This window comes from Sphaeramia orbicularis, chromosome 20 (assembly GCF_902148855.1).
Source record: "Sphaeramia orbicularis chromosome 20, fSphaOr1.1, whole genome shotgun sequence".
NCBI classification, from domain to species: domain Eukaryota; kingdom Metazoa; phylum Chordata; class Actinopteri; order Kurtiformes; family Apogonidae; genus Sphaeramia; species Sphaeramia orbicularis.
This window is the reverse complement of record NC_043976.1, coordinates 1,879,135-1,897,733: the sequence shown is the minus strand read 5'-3', so window position 1 is coordinate 1,897,733 and position 18,599 is coordinate 1,879,135. Positions and strand designations below refer to the sequence as shown.

The 18,599-nt window shown below is 40.9% G+C and overlaps 1 protein-coding gene across 1 annotated transcript in view; it reads left to right on the top strand.

Annotated features, from left to right (window-relative positions):
- LOC115411686 (putative ferric-chelate reductase 1) overlaps positions 1–14,204 on the top strand; it is a 37,987-nt gene extending 23,783 nt beyond the window's left edge. Inside the window, exons 12-16 of the mRNA XM_030123897.1 lie at positions 3,786–3,877; positions 7,654–7,712; positions 12,701–12,844; positions 13,857–13,876; positions 14,087–14,204. Coding sequence (XP_029979757.1) covers positions 3,786–3,877; positions 7,654–7,712; positions 12,701–12,844; positions 13,857–13,876; positions 14,087–14,176 — 405 coding nt within the window. The 3' untranslated portion in view covers positions 14,177–14,204. The remainder of the gene's footprint in view (positions 1–3,785; positions 3,878–7,653; positions 7,713–12,700; positions 12,845–13,856; positions 13,877–14,086) is intronic.
- The last annotated feature ends 4,395 nt before the right edge of the window (positions 14,205–18,599 follow it).

Sequence of the window (18,599 nt, the reverse complement as noted above, 5' to 3'; positions counted from 1 at the left end):
AGGGTTTGGTCTGTGGTGGTTGGTGGTGTACCTCAGGGTTTGGTCTGTGGTGGTTGGTGGTGTACCTCAGGGTTTGGTCTGTGGTGGTTGGTGGTGTACCTCAGGGTTTCACCTGCGGTGGTTGGTGGTGTACCTCAGAGTTTGGTCTGTGGTGGTTGGTGGTGTACCTCAGGGTTTGGTCTGTGGTGGTTGGTGGTGTACCTCAGGGTTTCACCTGCGGTGGTTGGTGGTGTACCTCAGGGTTTGGTCTGTGATGGTTGGTGGTGTACCTCAGGGTTTCACCTGCGGTGGTTGGTGGTGTACCTCAGGGTTTGGTCTGTGGTGGTTGGTGGTGTACCTCAGGGTTTGGTCTGTGGTGGTTGGTGGTGTACCTCAGGGTTTCACCTGCGGTGGTTGGTGGTGTACCTCAGAGTTTGGTCTGTGGTGGTTGGTGGTGTACCTCAGGGTTTGGTCTGTGGTGGTTGGTGGTGTACCTCAGGCTTTGGTCTGTGGTGGTTGGTGGTGTACCTCAGGGTTTCACCTGCGGTGGTTGGTGGTGTACCTCAGGCTTTGGTCTGTGGTGGTTGGTGGTGTACCTCAGGGTTTCACCTGCGGTGGTTGGTGGTGTACCTCAGGGTTTGGTCTGTGGTGGTTGGTGGTGTACCTCAGGGTTTCACCTGCGGTGGTTGGTGGTGTACCTCAGGGTTTGGTCTGTGGTGGTTGGTGGTGTACCTCAGGGTTTCACCTGCGGTGGTTGGTGGTGTACCTCAGAGTTTGGTCTGTGGTGGTTGGTGGTGTACCTCAGGCTTTGGTCTGTGGTGGTTGGTGGTGTACCTCAGGCTTTGGTCTGTGGTGGTTGGTGGTGTACCTCAGGCTTTGGTCTGCGGTGGTTGGTGGTGTACCTCAGGCTTTGGTCTGCGGTGGTTGGTGGTGTACCTCAGGCTTTGGTCTGCGGTGGTTGGTGGTGTACCTCAGGCTTTGGTCTGCGGTGGTTGGTGGTGTACCTCAGGCTTTGGTCTGCGGTGGTTGGTGGTGTACCTCAGGCTTTGGTCTGCGGTGGTTGGTGGTGTACCTCAGGCTTTGGTCTGCGGTGGTTGGTGGTGTACCTCAGGGTTTCACCTGCGGTGGTTGGTGGTGTACCTCAGGGTTTCACCTGCAGTGGTTGGTGGTGTACCTCCGGCTTTGGTCTGTGGTGGTTGGTGGTGTACCTCAGGGTTTCACCTGCGGTGGTTGGTGGTGTACCTCAGGGTTTGGTCTGTGGTGGTTGATGGTGTACCTCAGAGTTTGGTCTGTGGTGGTTGGTGGTGTACCTCAGGCTTTGGTCTGCGGTGGTTGGTGGTGTACCTCAGGCTTTGGTCTGCGGTGGTTGGTGGTGTACCTCAGGGTTTCACCTGCGGTGGTTGGTGGTGTACCTCAGGCTTTGGTCTGTGGTGGTTGGTGGTGTACCTCAGGCTTTGGTCTGCGGTGGTTGGTGGTGTACCTCAGGGTTTCACCTGCGGTGGTTGGTGGTGTACCTCAGGGTTTCACCTGCGGTGGTTGGTGGTGTACCTCAGGGTTTGGTCTGTGGTGGTTGGTGGTGTACCTCAGGGTTTCACCTGCGGTGGTTGGTGGTGTACCTCAGGGTTTCACCTGCGGTGGTTGGTGGTGTACCTCAGGGTTTGGTCTGTGGTGGTTGGTGGTGTACCTCAGGGTTTGGTCTGTGGTGGTTGGTGGTGTACCTCAGGCTTTGGTCTGTGGTGGTTGGTGGTGTACCTCAGGGTTTCACCTGCGGTGGTTGGTGGTGTACCTCAGGCTTTGGTCTGTGGTGGTTGGTGGTGTACCTCAGGCTTTGGTCTGCGGTGGTTGGTGGTGTACCTCAGGGTTTCACCTGCGGTGGTTGGTGGTGTACCTCAGGGTTTCACCTGTGGTGGTTGGTGGTGTACCTCAGGCTTTGGTCTGCGGTGGTTGGTGGTGTACCTCAGGCTTTGGTCTGCGGTGGTTGGTGGTGTACCTCAGGGTTTGGTCTGTGGTGGTTGGTGGTGTACCTCAGGGTTTCACCTGCGGTGGTTGGTGGTGTACCTCAGGCTTTGGTCTGCGGTGGTTGGTGGTGTACCTCAGGCTTTGGTCTGCGGTGGTTGGTGGTGTACCTCAGGCTTTGGTCTGTGGTGGTTGGTGGTGTACCTCAGGCTTTGGTCTGCGGTGGTTGGTGGTGTACCTCAGGCTTTGGTCTGTGGTGGTTGGTGGTGTACCTCAGGCTTTGGTCTGTGGTGGTTGGTGGTGTACCTCAGGCTTTGGTCTGTGGTGGTTGGTGGTGTACTTCAGGCTTTGGTCTGTGGTGGTTGGTGGTGTACCTCAGGGTTTCACCTGCCACTATGCTTCCTTCCAACACTCATCCATTGTTCCTGTTCTCCCGGCTGTTTGGGACCTGCTGGGGACAGCTAACCTGGGTTAGCAGTTCCATGCCGGCTAAAGGGGGCAGGCTAGCTGTCGCAGCTAACGTTTTGTTCATAGAGTGGACCTGAGCTTCCAATTGGCTAAGCCTCGCTTCCATGACTGCAAATGTACTACATTTATTACATGTGCCGTTGTCACTAAAGGAAGCGGGCGTAAAACTCAGCATCTGACACACCGAGCAAGACAGAAGGGAAGGAGAACAGGAAGGAGAAACAGAAGCCATATTAGCTACCAAGACTAAACTGACTAAACGAAGTGACAGAGGTTACCGTCTGTATGGAAATAGATAACTTTCGCTATCTAATTAATTTGCTAATAACTGGCGATTTTCTAACGTAGTAGCAATCTAGAACAGCACCAAATATGAGTGATTCTACTGAAACTACGAAGTCGCCACAGCAAACACTCAACAAGAAGCAGGAAATGATGTAAGACGCTTACCGCAGTACGTCGGCTGTAGGCTCAGACCAGCTCTGCTGGTCAGTCTTTAAAGTCACGGCCAAATGCACTGGTTTGACCTGATATTAAAGTGGGACCAGTTAATGCACAGGCATGCATTCCAGTGGGTGTTGAACCTTAGTGGGTGTGTGTACAGTCAGACTCCTCCTGCAGAAGTCTGTCTGTCTGTCTGTCTGTCTGTCCTGTCTGTCTGTCTGTCTGTCTGTCTGTCTGTCTGTCTGTCCTGTCTGTCTGTCTGTCTGTCTGTCTGTCTGTCTGTCTGTCTGTCTGTCTGTCCTGTCTGTCTGTCTGTCTGTCTGTCTGTCTGTCCTGTCTGTCTGTCTGTCTGTCTGTCTGTCTGTCCTGTCTGTCTGTCCTGTCTGTCAGTCTGTCTGTCTGTCTGTCTGTCCAGTCCTGTCCTGTCCTGTCCTGTCTGTCTGTCTGTCCTGTCTGTCTGTCCTGTCTGTCAGTCTGTCTGTCTGTCTGTCTGTCTGTCTGTCCTGTCTGTCTGTCCTGTCTGTCAGTCTGTCTGTCTGTCTGTCTGTCCTGTCTGTCTGTCCTGTCTGTCAGTCTGTCTGTCTGTCTGTCTGTCCAGTCCTGTCCTGTCCTGTCCTGTCTGTCTGTCTGTCCTGTCTGTCTGTCCTGTCTGTCAGTCTGTCTGTCTGTCTGTCTGTCTGTCTGTCTGTCCTGTCTGTCTGTCCTGTCTGTCAGTCTGTCTGTCTGTCTGTCTGTCCAGTCCTGTCCTGTCCTGTCCTGTCTGTCTGTCTGTCCTGTCTGTCTGTCCGTCCGTCCGTCCGTCCGTCTGTCCTGTCCTGTCCTGTCTGTCTGTCTGTCCTGTCCTGTCCTGTCCTGTCTGTCTGTCTGTCTGTCTGTCTGTCCTGTCCTGTCCTGTCTGTCTGTCCTGTCTGTCTGTAAATGCTCTGCTCTGTTTTCAGGGAGCCCATCCTGTGTTAGGATGTCTGGTCATGATCCTGTCGTTGCTGCAGCCGATGGTGGCTCTGCTGCGCTGTGGACCCCAGCATCCACTGTGAGTGTCCTGATCACCTGCACGGAAGTTTACGGAAGTTTATTGAAGTTTACTGAAGTGAACTGAAGTTTACTGAAGTTTACTGAAGTGAACTGAAGTTTACTGAAGTGAACTGAAGTTTACTGAAGTTTACTGAAGTGAACTGAAGTTTACTGAAGTTTACTGAAGTGAACTGAAGTTTACTGAAGTGAACTGAAGTTTACTGAAGTTTACTGAAGTGAACTGAAGTTTACTGAAGTTTACTGAAGTGAACTGAAGTTTACTGAAGTGAACTGAAGTGAACTGAAGTTTACTGAAGTGAACTGAAGTTTACTGAAGTTTACTGAAGTTTACTGAAGTGAACTGAAGTTTACTGAAGTTTACTGAAGTGAACTGAAGTTTACTGAAGTGAACTGAAGTTTACTGAAGTTTACTGAAGTTTACTGAAGTGAACTGAAGTTTACTGAAGTGAACTGAAGTTTACTGAAGTTTACTGAAGTTTACTGAAGTTTACTGAAGTTTACTGAAGTGAACTGAAGTTTACTGAAGTGAACTGAAGTTTACTGAAGTGAACTGAAGTTTACTGAAGTTTACTGAAGTTTACTGAAGTGAACTGAAGTGAACTGAAGTTTACTGAAGTGAACTGAAGTTTACTGAAGTTTACTGAAGTTTACTGAAGTGAACTGAAGTTTACTGAAGTTTACTGAAGTTTACTGAAGTGAACTGAAGTGAACTGAAGTTTACTGAAGTGAACTGAAGTTTACTGAAGTGAACTGAAGTTTACTGAAGTGAACTGAAATTTACTGAAGTGAACTGAAATTTACTGAAGTTTACTGAAGTTTACTGAAGTGAACTGAAGTGAACTGAAATTTACTGAAGTGAACTGAAGTTTACTGAAGTTTACTGAAGTGAACTGAAGTTTACTGAAGTGAACTGAAGTTTACTGAAGTGAACTGAAATTTACTGAAGTTTACTGAAGTTTACTGAAGTGAACTGAAGTGAACTGAAATTTACTGAAGTGAACTGAAGTTTACTGAAGTTTACTGAAGTTTACTGAAGTGAACTGAAGTGAACTGAAATTTACTGAAGTGAACTGAAGTTTACTGAAGTTTACTGAAGTGAACTGAAGTTTACTGAAGTTTACTGAAGTTTACTGAAGTGAACTGAAGTGAACTGAAGTTTACTGAAGTTTACTGAAGTTTACTGAAGTGAACTGAAGTTTACTGAAGTGAACTGAAGTTTACTGAAGTGAACTGAAGTTTACTGAAGTTTACTGAAGTTTACTGAAGTGAACTGAAATTTACTGAAGTTTACTGAAGTTTACTGAAGTGAACTGAAATTTACTGAAGTTTACTGAAGTTTACTGAAGTGAACTGAAGTGAACTGAAGTTTACTGAAGTGAACTGAAGTTTACTGAAGTTTACTGAAGTTTACTGAAGTGAACTGAAGTGAACTGAAGTGAACTGAAGTTTACTGAAGTGAACTGAAGTTTACTGAAGTTTACTGAAGTTTACTGAAGTGAACTGAAATTTACTGAAGTTTACTGAAGTTTACTGAAGTGAACTGAAGTGAACTGAAATTTACTGAAGTGAACTGAAATTTACTGAAGTTTACTGAAATTTACTGAAGTGAACTGAAGTTTACTGAAGTGAACTGAAGTGAACTGAAGTTTACTGAAGTGAACTGAAGTTTACTGAAGTTTACTGAAGTGAACTGAAGTTTACTGAAGTGAACTGAAGTGAACTGAAGTTTACTGAAGTGAACTGAAGTTTACTGAAGTTTACTGAAGTGAACTGAAGTTTACTGAAGTTTACTGAAGTGAACTGAAGTTTACTGAAGTGAACTGAAGTTTACTGAAGTTTACTGAAGTGAACTGAAGTTTACTGAAGTTTACTGAAGTGAACTGAAGTTTACTGAAGTGAACTGAAGTGAACTGAAGTTTACTGAAGTGAACTGAAGTTTACTGAAGTTTACTGAAGTTTACTGAAGTGAACTGAAGTTTACTGAAGTTTACTGAAGTGAACTGAAGTTTACTGAAGTGAACTGAAGTTTACTGAAGTTTACTGAAGTTTACTGAAGTGAACTGAAGTTTACTGAAGTGAACTGAAGTTTACTGAAGTTTACTGAAGTTTACTGAAGTTTACTGAAGTGAACTGAAGTTTACTGAAGTGAACTGAAGTTTACTGAAGTGAACTGAAGTTTACTGAAGTTTACTGAAGTTTACTGAAGTGAACTGAAGTGAACTGAAGTTTACTGAAGTGAACTGAAGTTTACTGAAGTTTACTGAAGTTTACTGAAGTGAACTGAAGTTTACTGAAGTTTACTGAAGTTTACTGAAGTGAACTGAAGTGAACTGAAGTTTACTGAAGTGAACTGAAGTTTACTGAAGTGAACTGAAGTTTACTGAAGTGAACTGAAATTTACTGAAGTGAACTGAAATTTACTGAAGTTTACTGAAGTTTACTGAAGTGAACTGAAGTGAACTGAAATTTACTGAAGTGAACTGAAGTTTACTGAAGTTTACTGAAGTGAACTGAAGTTTACTGAAGTGAACTGAAGTTTACTGAAGTGAACTGAAATTTACTGAAGTTTACTGAAGTTTACTGAAGTGAACTGAAGTGAACTGAAATTTACTGAAGTGAACTGAAGTTTACTGAAGTTTACTGAAGTTTACTGAAGTGAACTGAAGTGAACTGAAATTTACTGAAGTGAACTGAAGTTTACTGAAGTTTACTGAAGTGAACTGAAGTTTACTGAAGTTTACTGAAGTTTACTGAAGTGAACTGAAGTGAACTGAAGTTTACTGAAGTTTACTGAAGTTTACTGAAGTGAACTGAAGTTTACTGAAGTGAACTGAAGTTTACTGAAGTGAACTGAAGTTTACTGAAGTTTACTGAAGTTTACTGAAGTGAACTGAAATTTACTGAAGTTTACTGAAGTTTACTGAAGTGAACTGAAATTTACTGAAGTTTACTGAAGTTTACTGAAGTGAACTGAAGTGAACTGAAGTTTACTGAAGTGAACTGAAGTTTACTGAAGTTTACTGAAGTTTACTGAAGTGAACTGAAGTGAACTGAAGTGAACTGAAGTTTACTGAAGTGAACTGAAGTTTACTGAAGTTTACTGAAGTTTACTGAAGTGAACTGAAATTTACTGAAGTTTACTGAAGTTTACTGAAGTGAACTGAAGTGAACTGAAATTTACTGAAGTGAACTGAAATTTACTGAAGTTTACTGAAATTTACTGAAGTGAACTGAAGTGAACTGAAGTGAACTGAAGTTTACTGAAGTGAACTGAAGTGAACTGAAGTTTACTGAAGTGAACTGAAGTTTACTGAAGTGAACTGAAGTGAACTGAAGTTTACTGAAGTGAACTGAAGTTTACTGAAGTTTACTGAAGTGAACTGAAGTTTACTGAAGTGAACTGAAGTTTACTGAAGTTTACTGAAGTGAACTGAAGTGAACTGAAGTGAACTGACGTTTACTGACGTTTACTGAAGTTTACTGAAGTGAACTGAAGTTTACTGAAGCTTACTGAAGTGAACTGAAGTTTACTGAAGCTTACTGAAGTGAACTGAAGTTTACTGAAGTTTAGTTTGAGTTTTTGTTCTGTTTGATATTTGTCTGTAGTCTGAGTTAACTCCAGTTCCAAATATGAGAGAAGGTCCCACATTAAAAATCTGACAATAATATATTAGTATATTTGCAAAAATAAACACAGGTACAGGTACCTCTCTCTCTCTATCTATCTCTCTCTCTCTCATGTCTTTCCTCTCTTTATTCATTGTCTTTCTTCAGGAGGTTTCTGTTTAACTGGTCTCATGTGTTGAACGCTGTGGTGATCAAAGCTTTAGCAGGTGAGTTCATGTGTATGAGGCCTTCAGTATCTGTAGACCTACTACATGTTTATGTCAGCAGTCAGTAAACAGGCTGTTTGTAGTCAGTAAACAGACTGTTTGTAGTCAGTAAACAGACTGTTTGTTGTCAGTAAACAGGCTGTTTGTCGTCAGTAAACAGGCTGTTTGTCGTCAGTAAACAGGCTGTTTGTTGTCAGTAAACAGGCTGTTTGTTTTCTATCATCAGTAGGTAAACAGCCTGTTTGTCGTCAGTAAACAGGCTGTTTGTTTTCTATAATCAGTCAGTAAACAGGCTGTTTGTTGTCAGTAAACAAAATGTTTGTCTTCTATAATCAGTCAGTAAACAGACTGTTTGTTGTCATTAAACAAACTGTTTGTCTTCTATAATCAGTCAGTAAACAGACTGTTTGTTGTCATTAAACAAACTGTTTGTTTTCTATCATCAGTCAGTAAACAGACTGTTTGTTCTCAGTAAACAGGCTGTTTGTCTTCTATCATCAGTCAGTAAACAGGCTGTTTGTTGTCAGTAAACAGGCTGTTGTTGTCTATAATCAGTCGGTAAACAGGCTGTTTGTTGTCAGTAAACAGGCTGTTTGTTGTCAGTAAACAGACTGTTGTTGTCAGTAAACAGGCTGTTGTTGTCTATAATCAGTCGGTAAACAGGCTGTTTGTTGTCAGTAAACAGACTGTTGTTGTCAGTAAACAGGCTGTTGTTGTCTATAATCAGTCGGTAAACAGGCTGTTTGTTGTCAGTAAACAGGCTGTTGTTGTCTATAATCAGTCGGTAAACAGGCTGTTTGTTGTCAGTAAACAGGCTGTTGTTGTCTATAATCAGTCGGTAAACAGGCTGTTTGTTGTCAGTAAACAGACTGTTGTTGTCAGTAAACAGGCTGTTGTTGTCTATAATCAGTCGGTAAACAGGCTGTTTGTTGTCAGTAAACAGGCTGTTGTTGTCTATAATCAGTCGGTAAACAGGCTGTTGTTGTCAGTAAACAGACTGTTGTTGTCAGTAAACAGGCTGTTGTTGTCTATAATCAGTCGGTAAACAGGCTGTTGTTGTCAGTAAACAGACTGTTGTTGTCAGTAAACACGCTGTTGTTGTCTATAATCAGTCGGTAAACAGGCTGTTTGTTGTCAGTAAACAGACTGTTGTTGTCAGTAAACAGGCTGTTGTTGTCTATAATCAGTCGGTAAACAGGCTGTTGTTGTCAGTAAACAGACTGTTGTTGTCAGTAAACAGGCTGTTGTTGTCTATAATCAGTCGGTAAACAGGCTGTTTGTTGTCAGTAAACAGGCTGTTGTTGTCTATAATCAGTGGGTAAACAGGCTGTTTGTTGTCAGTAAACAGGCTGTTGTTGTCTATAATCAGTCGGTAAACAGGCTGTTTGTTGTCAGTAAACAGGCTGTTTGTTGTCAGTAAACAGGCTGTTGTTGTCTATAATCAGTCGGTAAACAGGCTGTTGTTGTCAGTAAACAGACTGTTGTTGTCTATAATCAGTCGGTAAACAGGCTGTTTGTTGTCAGTAAACAGACTGTTGTTGTCAGTAAACAGGCTGTTGTTGTCTATAATCAGTCGGTAAACAGGCTGTTGTTGTCAGTAAACAGACTGTTGTTGTCAGTAAACAGGCTGTTGTTGTCTATAATCAGTCGGTAAACAGGCTGTTGTTGTCAGTAAACAGACTGTTGTTGTCAGTAAACAGGCTGTTGTTGTCTATAATCAGTCGGTAAACAGGCTGTTGTTGTCAGTAAACAGACTGTTGTTGTCAGTAAACACGCTGTTGTTGTCTATAATCAGTCGGTAAACAGGCTGTTTGTTGTCAGTAAACAGACTGTTGTTGTCAGTAAACAGGCTGTTGTTGTCTATAATCAGTCGGTAAACAGGCTGTTGTTGTCAGTAAACAGACTGTTGTTGTCAGTAAACAGGCTGTTGTTGTCTATAATCAGTCGGTAAACAGGCTGTTTGTTGTCAGTAAACAGGCTGTTGTTGTCTATAATCAGTGGGTAAACAGGCTGTTTGTTGTCAGTAAACAGGCTGTTGTTGTCTATAATCAGTCGGTAAACAGGCTGTTTGTTGTCAGTAAACAGGCTGTTTGTTGTCAGTAAACAGGCTGTTGTTGTCTATAATCAGTCGGTAAACAGGCTGTTGTTGTCAGTAAACAGACTGTTGTTGTCTATAATCAGTCGGTAAACAGGCTGTTTGTTGTCAGTAAACAGACTGTTGTTGTCAGTAAACAGGCTGTTGTTGTCTATAATCAGTCGGTAAACAGGCTGTTGTTGTCAGTAAACAGACTGTTGTTGTCAGTAAACAGGCTGTTGTTGTCTATAATCAGTCGGTAAACAGGCTGTTGTTGTCAGTAAACAGACTGTTGTTGTCAGTAAACAGGCTGTTGTTGTCTATAATCAGTCGGTAAACAGGCTGTTGTTGTCAGTAAACAGACTGTTGTCAGTAAACAGGCTGTTGTTGTCTATAATCAGTCGGTAAACAGGCTGTTGTTGTCAGTAAACAGGCTGTTTGTTGTCAGTAAACAGACTGTTGTTGTCAGTAAACAGGCTGTTGTTGTCTATAATCAGTCGGTAAACAGGCTGTTGTTGTCAGTAAACAGGCTGTTTGTTGTCAGTAAACAGACTGTTGTCAGTAAACAGGCTGTTGTTGTCTATAATCAGTCGGTAAACAGGCTGTTGTTGTCAGTAAACAGGCTGTTTGTTGTCAGTAAACAGGCTGTTGTTGTCTATAATCAGTCGGTAAACAGGCTGTTTGTTGTCAGTAAACAGGCTGTTGTTGTCTATAATCAGTCGGTAAACAGGCTGTTGTTGTCAGTAAACAGACTGTTGTCAGTAAACAGGCTGTTGTTGTCTATAATCAGTCGGTAAACAGGCTGTTTGTTGTCAGTAAACAGGCTGTTGTTGTCTATAATCAGTCGGTAAACAGGCTGTTGTTGTCAGTAAACAGACTGTTGTCAGTAAACAGGCTGTTGTTGTCTATAATCAGTCGGTAAACAGGCTGTTGTTGTCAGTAAACAGACTGTTGTTGTCTATAATCAGTCGGGTAAACAGGCTGTTGTTGTCAGTAAACAGACTGTTGTCAGTAAACAGGCTGTTGTTGTCTATAATCAGTCGGTAAACAGGCTGTTGTTGTCAGTAAACAGGCTGTTGTTGTCTATAATCAGTCGGTAAACAGGCTGTTGTTGTCAGTAAACAGGCTGTTGTTGTCTATAATCAGTCGGTAAACAGGCTGTTGTTGTCTATAATCAGTCGGTAAACAGGCTGTTGTTGTCAGTAAACAGGCTGTTTGTTGTCAGTAAACAGGCTGTTGTTGTCTATAATCAGTCGGTAAACAGGCTGTTGTTGTCAGTAAACAGGCTGTTTGTTGTCAGTAAACAGGCTGTTTGTTGTCAGTAAACAGGCTGTTGTTGTCTATAATCAGTCGGTAAACAGGCTGTTGTTGTCAGTAAACAGGCTGTTTGTTGTCAGTAAACAGGCTGTTGTTGTCTATAATCAGTCGGTAAACAGGCTGTTGTTGTCAGTAAACAGGCTGTTTGTTGTCAGTAAACAGGCTGTTGTTGTCTATAATCAGTCGGTAAACAGGCTGTTGTTGTCAGTAAACAGACTGTTGTCAGTAAACAGGCTGTTGTTGTCTGTAATCAGTCGGTAAACAGGCTGTTGTTGTCAGTAAACAGGCTGTTGTCAGTAAACAGGCTGTTGTTGTCTATAATCAGTCGGTAAACAGGCTGTTTGTTGTCAGTAAACAGGCTGTTGTTGTCTATAATCAGTCGGTAAACAGGCTGTTGTTGTCAGTAAACAGACTGTTGTCAGTAAACAGGCTGTTGTTGTCTATAATCAGTCGGTAAACAGGCTGTTGTTGTCAGTAAACAGACTGTTGTTGTCTATAATCAGTCGGTAAACAGGCTGTTGTTGTCAGTAAACAGACTGTTGTCAGTAAACAGGCTGTTGTTGTCTATAATCAGTCGGTAAACAGGCTGTTGTTGTCAGTAAACAGGCTGTTGTTGTCTATAATCAGTCGGTAAACAGGCTGTTGTTGTCAGTAAACAGGCTGTTGTTGTCTATAATCAGTCGGTAAACAGGCTGTTGTTGTCTATAATCAGTCGGTAAACAGGCTGTTGTTGTCAGTAAACAGGCTGTTTGTTGTCAGTAAACAGGCTGTTGTTGTCTATAATCAGTCGGTAAACAGGCTGTTGTTGTCAGTAAACAGGCTGTTTGTTGTCAGTAAACAGGCTGTTGTTGTCTATAATCAGTCGGTAAACAGGCTGTTGTTGTCAGTAAACAGGCTGTTTGTTGTCAGTAAACAGGCTGTTGTTGTCTATAATCAGTCGGTAAACAGGCTGTTGTTGTCAGTAAACAGGCTGTTTGTTGTCAGTAAACAGGCTGTTTGTTGTCAGTAAACAGGCTGTTGTTGTCTATAATCAGTCGGTAAACAGGCTGTTGTTGTCAGTAAACAGGCTGTTTGTTGTCAGTAAACAGGCTGTTGTTGTCTATAATCAGTCGGTAAACAGGCTGTTGTTGTCAGTAAACAGGCTGTTTGTTGTCAGTAAACAGGCTGTGTTGTCTATAATCAGTCGGTAAACAGGCTGTTGTTGTCAGTAAACAGGCTGTGTTGTCAGTAAACAGGCTGTTGTTGTCTATAATCAGTCGGTAAACAGGCTGTTGTTGTCAGTAAACAGGCTGTTTGTTGTCAGTAAACAGGCTGTTTGTTGTCAGTAACAGGCTGTTGTTGTCTATAATCAGTCGGTAAACAGGCTGTTGTTGCAGTAAACAGGCTGTTTGTTGTCAGTAAACAGGCTGTTGTTGTCTATCAGTCGGTAAACAGGCTGTTGTTGTCAGTAAACAGGCGTTTGTGTCAGTAAACAGGCTGTTGTTGTCTATAATCAGTCGGTAAACAGGCTGTTGTTGTCAGTAAACAGACTGTTGTCAGTAAACAGGCTGTTGTTGTCTGTAATCAGTCGGTAAACAGGCTGTTGTTGCCCCCACAGTTGCTGCCATCTTCACAGGTCTGCAGCGGGTGGACAGCTCGTCGGACCAGTGGCTCATTAAAGTCATGGGTGGTTTTGTCGGCTGGGAAACTCTGCTCTTTATTTTATTGGACGTCAACTCCAAATGCAGCGTCAGCGGTGCAGGTCAGCTGTTTTAACTCATGTTTTCGTTCCACTGAAAGGCTGTTGAACTCCTGCAGACCCAGGCTGACTGGTGGCAGTTCCAGTTTTCCTCAGTTCTGAACCTTTCTTAACCTCAGGTTCATCACTGGGTCACAATGACCTGGGGGGTGCTTTTACTGCACTAGCTTTGAATTGGAAAGTTATTCTTTCATATTCCAGGTATTCCTCAAAAACATGTTGTTGACATCATGCTATTTAAATGTTTAACTTAACTTTTAGAGATCTGATGTAATTGTAGTTTTTGTTTTACTCCCCTGAGCGTCCATATTTGGGTCCAAATGACCCATATTCATTTACAATACACTTACATCTGAACCTGTGATTCATTCTACATTCATTCATTAAAAAAAGAGAAAAATAAAAGAAAACTGGACCAAAATAAAGCCCAAAGGATTATTCTGAACATGACAAACTGACAGAAGAGGCTTAAAAACACATTCTAACACGGGTCATTTGGACCCTTTTATGGAGGAGTTTTGGGTTCAGACTGTGTTTTGGGTTTTTCAGTATAAATCAGGTGTTTTTCTACATTTAATTCACTGATCGTGGAGGTGTTCATTCAAGCTCAGATTAAAGTTGAGGGTTATTGTATCAGAAACAGAGAAAACTGAAGAAAAAATATCAATAACTGAATATCAAATGTAATGTATTATGTATCCATACCCAGACGTTTGGGTCTGTAAGGGTTAAGGAGATGTCTAATTATTATTACTATTATTATTATTATTATTATTATTATTATTATTATTATTATTATTATTATTATTATTGTTGTTGTTGTTGTTGTTGTTGTTGTACACATTCTCTCTGAAACACAAATAAAAATTATTAAACTGAAATATTTAAAGATACATTTACACACAGCAGTTACGGTTATAGTTACAGTTACAGTTATAGTTACAGTTATAGTTATAGTTACAGCTATAGTTATAGTTACAAACAGCTCTTCTAACTTCTTTTTTTTTTATTACAGATGCATCTGAGTCACTAAAGGTAAGAAATGAATAAACTGAATTAAAACTATAATTTAAATGTAAATTCCTAGAACTCGTTCCATAAATAGCAGATGTCTGTTCTATATTCAGTGTGTGTGTGTGTTTCCTGTTTGTGTGTGTTTCCTCGCTGTTGTTTTTCACTGTCAGTGTTTTCGCTGTGTGGTTTGGACCAGTCCAGTCTGATCTGATGTGTGTTTCGTCGTCACAGATAAAGGCTGGTCTTCTGCTTGTGCTTCTCTTCTGTCTGGGAAACTCAGCGTTCCTAGTGGCTCTGCTGGTGGGAATCGGAATGTCCTAACAAGAAACTATAAAACCAAATGAAGCCAAATGGATATTCTGAAATATCTACATTTATAGGTTTTACTCCAATATTTTCAATAACAAAGACTCCTGAGTATTTCAGTTACATCAGCTGATATTTATGTGTAAATCTCACAGATAGAAACCAAATGCTCCATATCAGGGGGGTCCAACATACGGCCTGTGGACCAAAACTGGCCCACCACAGATTATAATCTGGAATGAATTTATGAAATATAAAAACTACACTGAAAACATTAACAATCAAGGATGAAAATACGATGAAGAAGTGGATCAGACCAGTAAAATAAGAGCATAATAACCCATAAATAATGACAACTACAAGTGTTTGTCTTTGTTTTAGTTTAAAAAAGTCAAATTACATGAAAATGTTTACATTTACAAACTATCCTTTAACAAAAAATATGAATAACTTGAACAAATATGAAAAACCTGAACTGTTTTAAGAAAAATAAGTGACATTTGACCAATATTATGTTGATGTTTTGTGCATGTTTTGGTTTAGTTATTGTTTATTTGGATCATATTTGTTCAGTTTGGGATTTTTTTTTCATATTTCTATTCACATCTCTCAAATTTTATCTGATTTGATCTAATGTGATCTAATGTTATCTAATTTAATCTAATCTAATATGATTTGATCTGATCTAATCTAATCTGATCTGATCTAATCTAATCTAATATGATTTGATCTGATCTAATCTGATCTGATCTAATCTAATCTGATCTAATCTGATTTGATCTAATCTAATCTAATCTAATCTAATCTGATCTAATATGACCTGATCTGATCTGATCTAATCTAATCTAATATGATTTGATCTGATCTAATCTGATCTAATCTAATCTAATCTAATATGATTTGATCTGATCTAATCTAATCTAATCTGATCTGATCTGATCTGATCTAATCTGATCTGATCTAATCTAATCTGATCTGATCTGATCTAATCTGATCTAATCTAATCTAATATGATTTGATCTGATCTAATCTAATCTGATCTGATCTATTCTAATCTAATATGATTTGATCTGATCTAATCTAATCTGATCTGATCTAATATGATTTGATCTGATCTAATCTGATCTGATCTGATCTAATCTAATCTAATATGATTTGATCTGATCTAATCTAATCTGATCTGATCTAATCTAATCTAATCTAATATGATTTGATCTGATCTAATCTAATCTGATCTGATCTAATATGATTTGATCTGATCTAATCTAATCTAATCTGATCTGATCTAATCTAACCTAATATGATTTGATCTGATCTAATATAATCTAATCTGATTTGATCTAATCTAATCTGATCTAATCTGATCTGATCTAATCTAATATGATTTGATCTGATCTAATCTGATCTAATCTAATCTAATATGAATTGATCTGATCTAATCTGATCTGATCTAATCTAATCTAATCTAATCTGATCTGATCTAATATGATTTGATATGATCTGATCTGATCTGATCTGATCTAATCTAATCTGATCTAATCTGATCTGATCTGATCTAATATGATCTGATCTGATCTGATCTAATCTAATCTGATCTAATCTGATCTAATCTGATCTAATCTGATCTGATCTGATCTAATATGATCTGATCTGATCTGATCTGATCTAATATGATCTGATCTGATCTGATCTGATCTAATCTGATCTAATCTGATCTAATCTGATCTGATCTGATCTGATCTGATCTAATCAAAATCCCCTATAATCTTTCCACTCCTGAACTTCCTATTCGATGACCCTCTTCAGGTGTTCACAGACGACACAGTTGTGGTCAAACTGCTCCTGTGATAAAAATGAGGCCGTTCCTCCTGTTCTGCCGTTCTATTGGTTCTGTGTACTGGTTCTGTCCGTGGCTGAGGCTCCGCCCACACGGCCCTTGGTAAACCATCACACATGGACGTTTCCTGCCAACACACCATTTGGTGTGAGCGTGGGTGCAGAGGGAGGACAGCTGCCCATTTGGACAGTAGAGGACAATCCAGACGAAGGCCTGTGGACTCACACTCATTTCACGTCCATCATTTAAAACCACACCTTTTGTTCCCTTTAACCCGTTCTGACCCACACCTACTGTACAGTTAGCCTCTGAGGGCTTTTTCACCATTTATCGTCCAGACTTTCTACCAGTTCTTTTGGATTCTCCTAATGCATTACAGAAAGGACGTGCGCTCTTGTTTTCTATTTCTATTTTCTGTTTTTACTGTTTGTCATGTTGCTGCTGCTGCTGCTGCTACTGTTTCAATCTAATCTAATCTAAACTAATCTAATCTAATCTAATCTAATCTAAACTAATCTAATCTATTCTTCATTAACCCTTTATAGGGCAATCACTGAAAAATTCTGAAATTCCAAATTTAAACCTTAGTGTGTTATTTGAAAACATAATAAGACTTAATTACATTAGTGAAATTTTTCCAAACTGTTTTATTTTGTAGAAAATCAAGGTTAACCCATGAAGACCCAGCGTCCAGCTGTTCCCACATGAATGTTTTTCTCTTTATTTAACCATTCTTAAGCATTTTATCACCATGTATTCAAATATTATCCTCTGTATTTTGCGTTTCTTCATAAAAATCCTGTCTTTTCCTGTATTTAATTCACTGATCATGTAGATGTTCATAAAAGCTCAGATTGAAGTTGACTGTCATTATATCAGAAACAGAATAAAGAAGAAAATGTGACTTTTTCAACAGAATCTGTCATTAACTGAACATAACCCCAGTGTGTCCATCCACTGTCACTGATCCAACTCCATGGGTTTGACTGGTGAATCAATGTGGGAGAAGTTGACAGTGTTTCCACGGTAACTATGGAGCCTCTGAACGTCCAAATATGGTCATATCTGATGACCATGAAAAGATGAAGAACTGTATTTGACACCAGTTACTGACATGGACTGATAGGATTAGTGGATCAACAGGTCTTAAACAGTTTAGATCAGTAGATGGATTAGGTTAAAGGAGGATGTTTGGGTCTTTAAGCGTTAATGAAGTTACCATATTTGGTTCCTTAGCGACAAAAAAAATGCAAATACAGTACAGGCCAAAAATTTGGACACACCTTCTCATTCTTTGCATTTTCTTTATTTTCATGACTATTTACATTGTAGATTCTCACTGAAGGCATCAAAACTATGAATGAACACATGTGGAATTATGTACTTAACAAAAAAGTGTGAAATAACTGAAAACATCTCTTATATTCTAGTTTCTTCAAAGTATCCACCCTTAGCTCTGATGACTGCCTTGCACACTCTTGCCATTCTCTTGATGAGCTTCCAGAGGTAGTCACCTGAAATGGTTTCCTAACAGTCTTGAAGAAGTTCCCACAGATGCTTAGCACTTGTTGGTCCTTTTGCCTTCACTCTGCGGTCCAGCTCACCCCAAACCATCTGGATTGGGTTCAGGTCCGGTGACTGTGGAGGCCAGGTCATCTGGCGCAGCACTCCGTCACTCTCCTTCTTGGTCAAATATCCCTCACACAGCCTGGAGGTGTGTTTGGGGTCATTGTCCTGTTGAAACATAAATGATGGTCCAACTAAACGCAGACCGGATGGAATGGCATGTCACTTCAGGATGCTGTGGTAGCCATGCTGATTCAGGTTGCCTTCAATCTTGAATAAATCCCCAACAGCGTCACCAGCAAAGCACCCCCACACCATCACACCTCCCCCTCCATGCTTCACGGTGGGAACCAGGCATGTAGCATCCATCCGTTCACCTTTTCTGCGTCGCACAAAGACACGGCGGTTGGATCCAAAGATCTCAAATTTGGACTCATCAGACCAAAGCACAGATTTCCACTGGTCTAATGTCCATTCCTTGGGTTTCTTGGCCCAAATAAATCTCTTGTGTTTGTTGCCTCTCCTGAGCAGTGGTTTCCTAGCAGCTGTTTGACCATGAAGACCTGATTCACACAGTCTCCTCTTAACAGTTGTTGTAGAGATGTGTCTGCTGCTAGAGCTCTGTGTGGTATTCATCTGGTCTCTAATCTGAGCTGCTGTTAATTTGCGATTTCTGAGGCTGGTGACTCAGATGAACTTATCTTCAGCATCAGAGGTGACTCTTGGTCTTCCTTTCCTGGGGCGGTCCTCATGTGAGCCAGTTTCGTTGGAGCGCTTGATGGTTTTTGCGACTGCACTTGGGGACACATTCAAAGTTTTTGAAATGTTCTAGACTGACTGACCTTCATTTCTTAAAGTAATGATGGCCACTCGTTTGTCTTTACTTAGCTGATTGGTTCTCGCCATAATATGCATTCTAACAGTTGTCCAATAGGGCTGTCAGCTGTGCATCAACCTGACTTCTGCACAACACAACTCATGGTCCCAACCCCATCAATAAGGCAAGAAATTCCACTAAGTAACCCTGACAAGGCA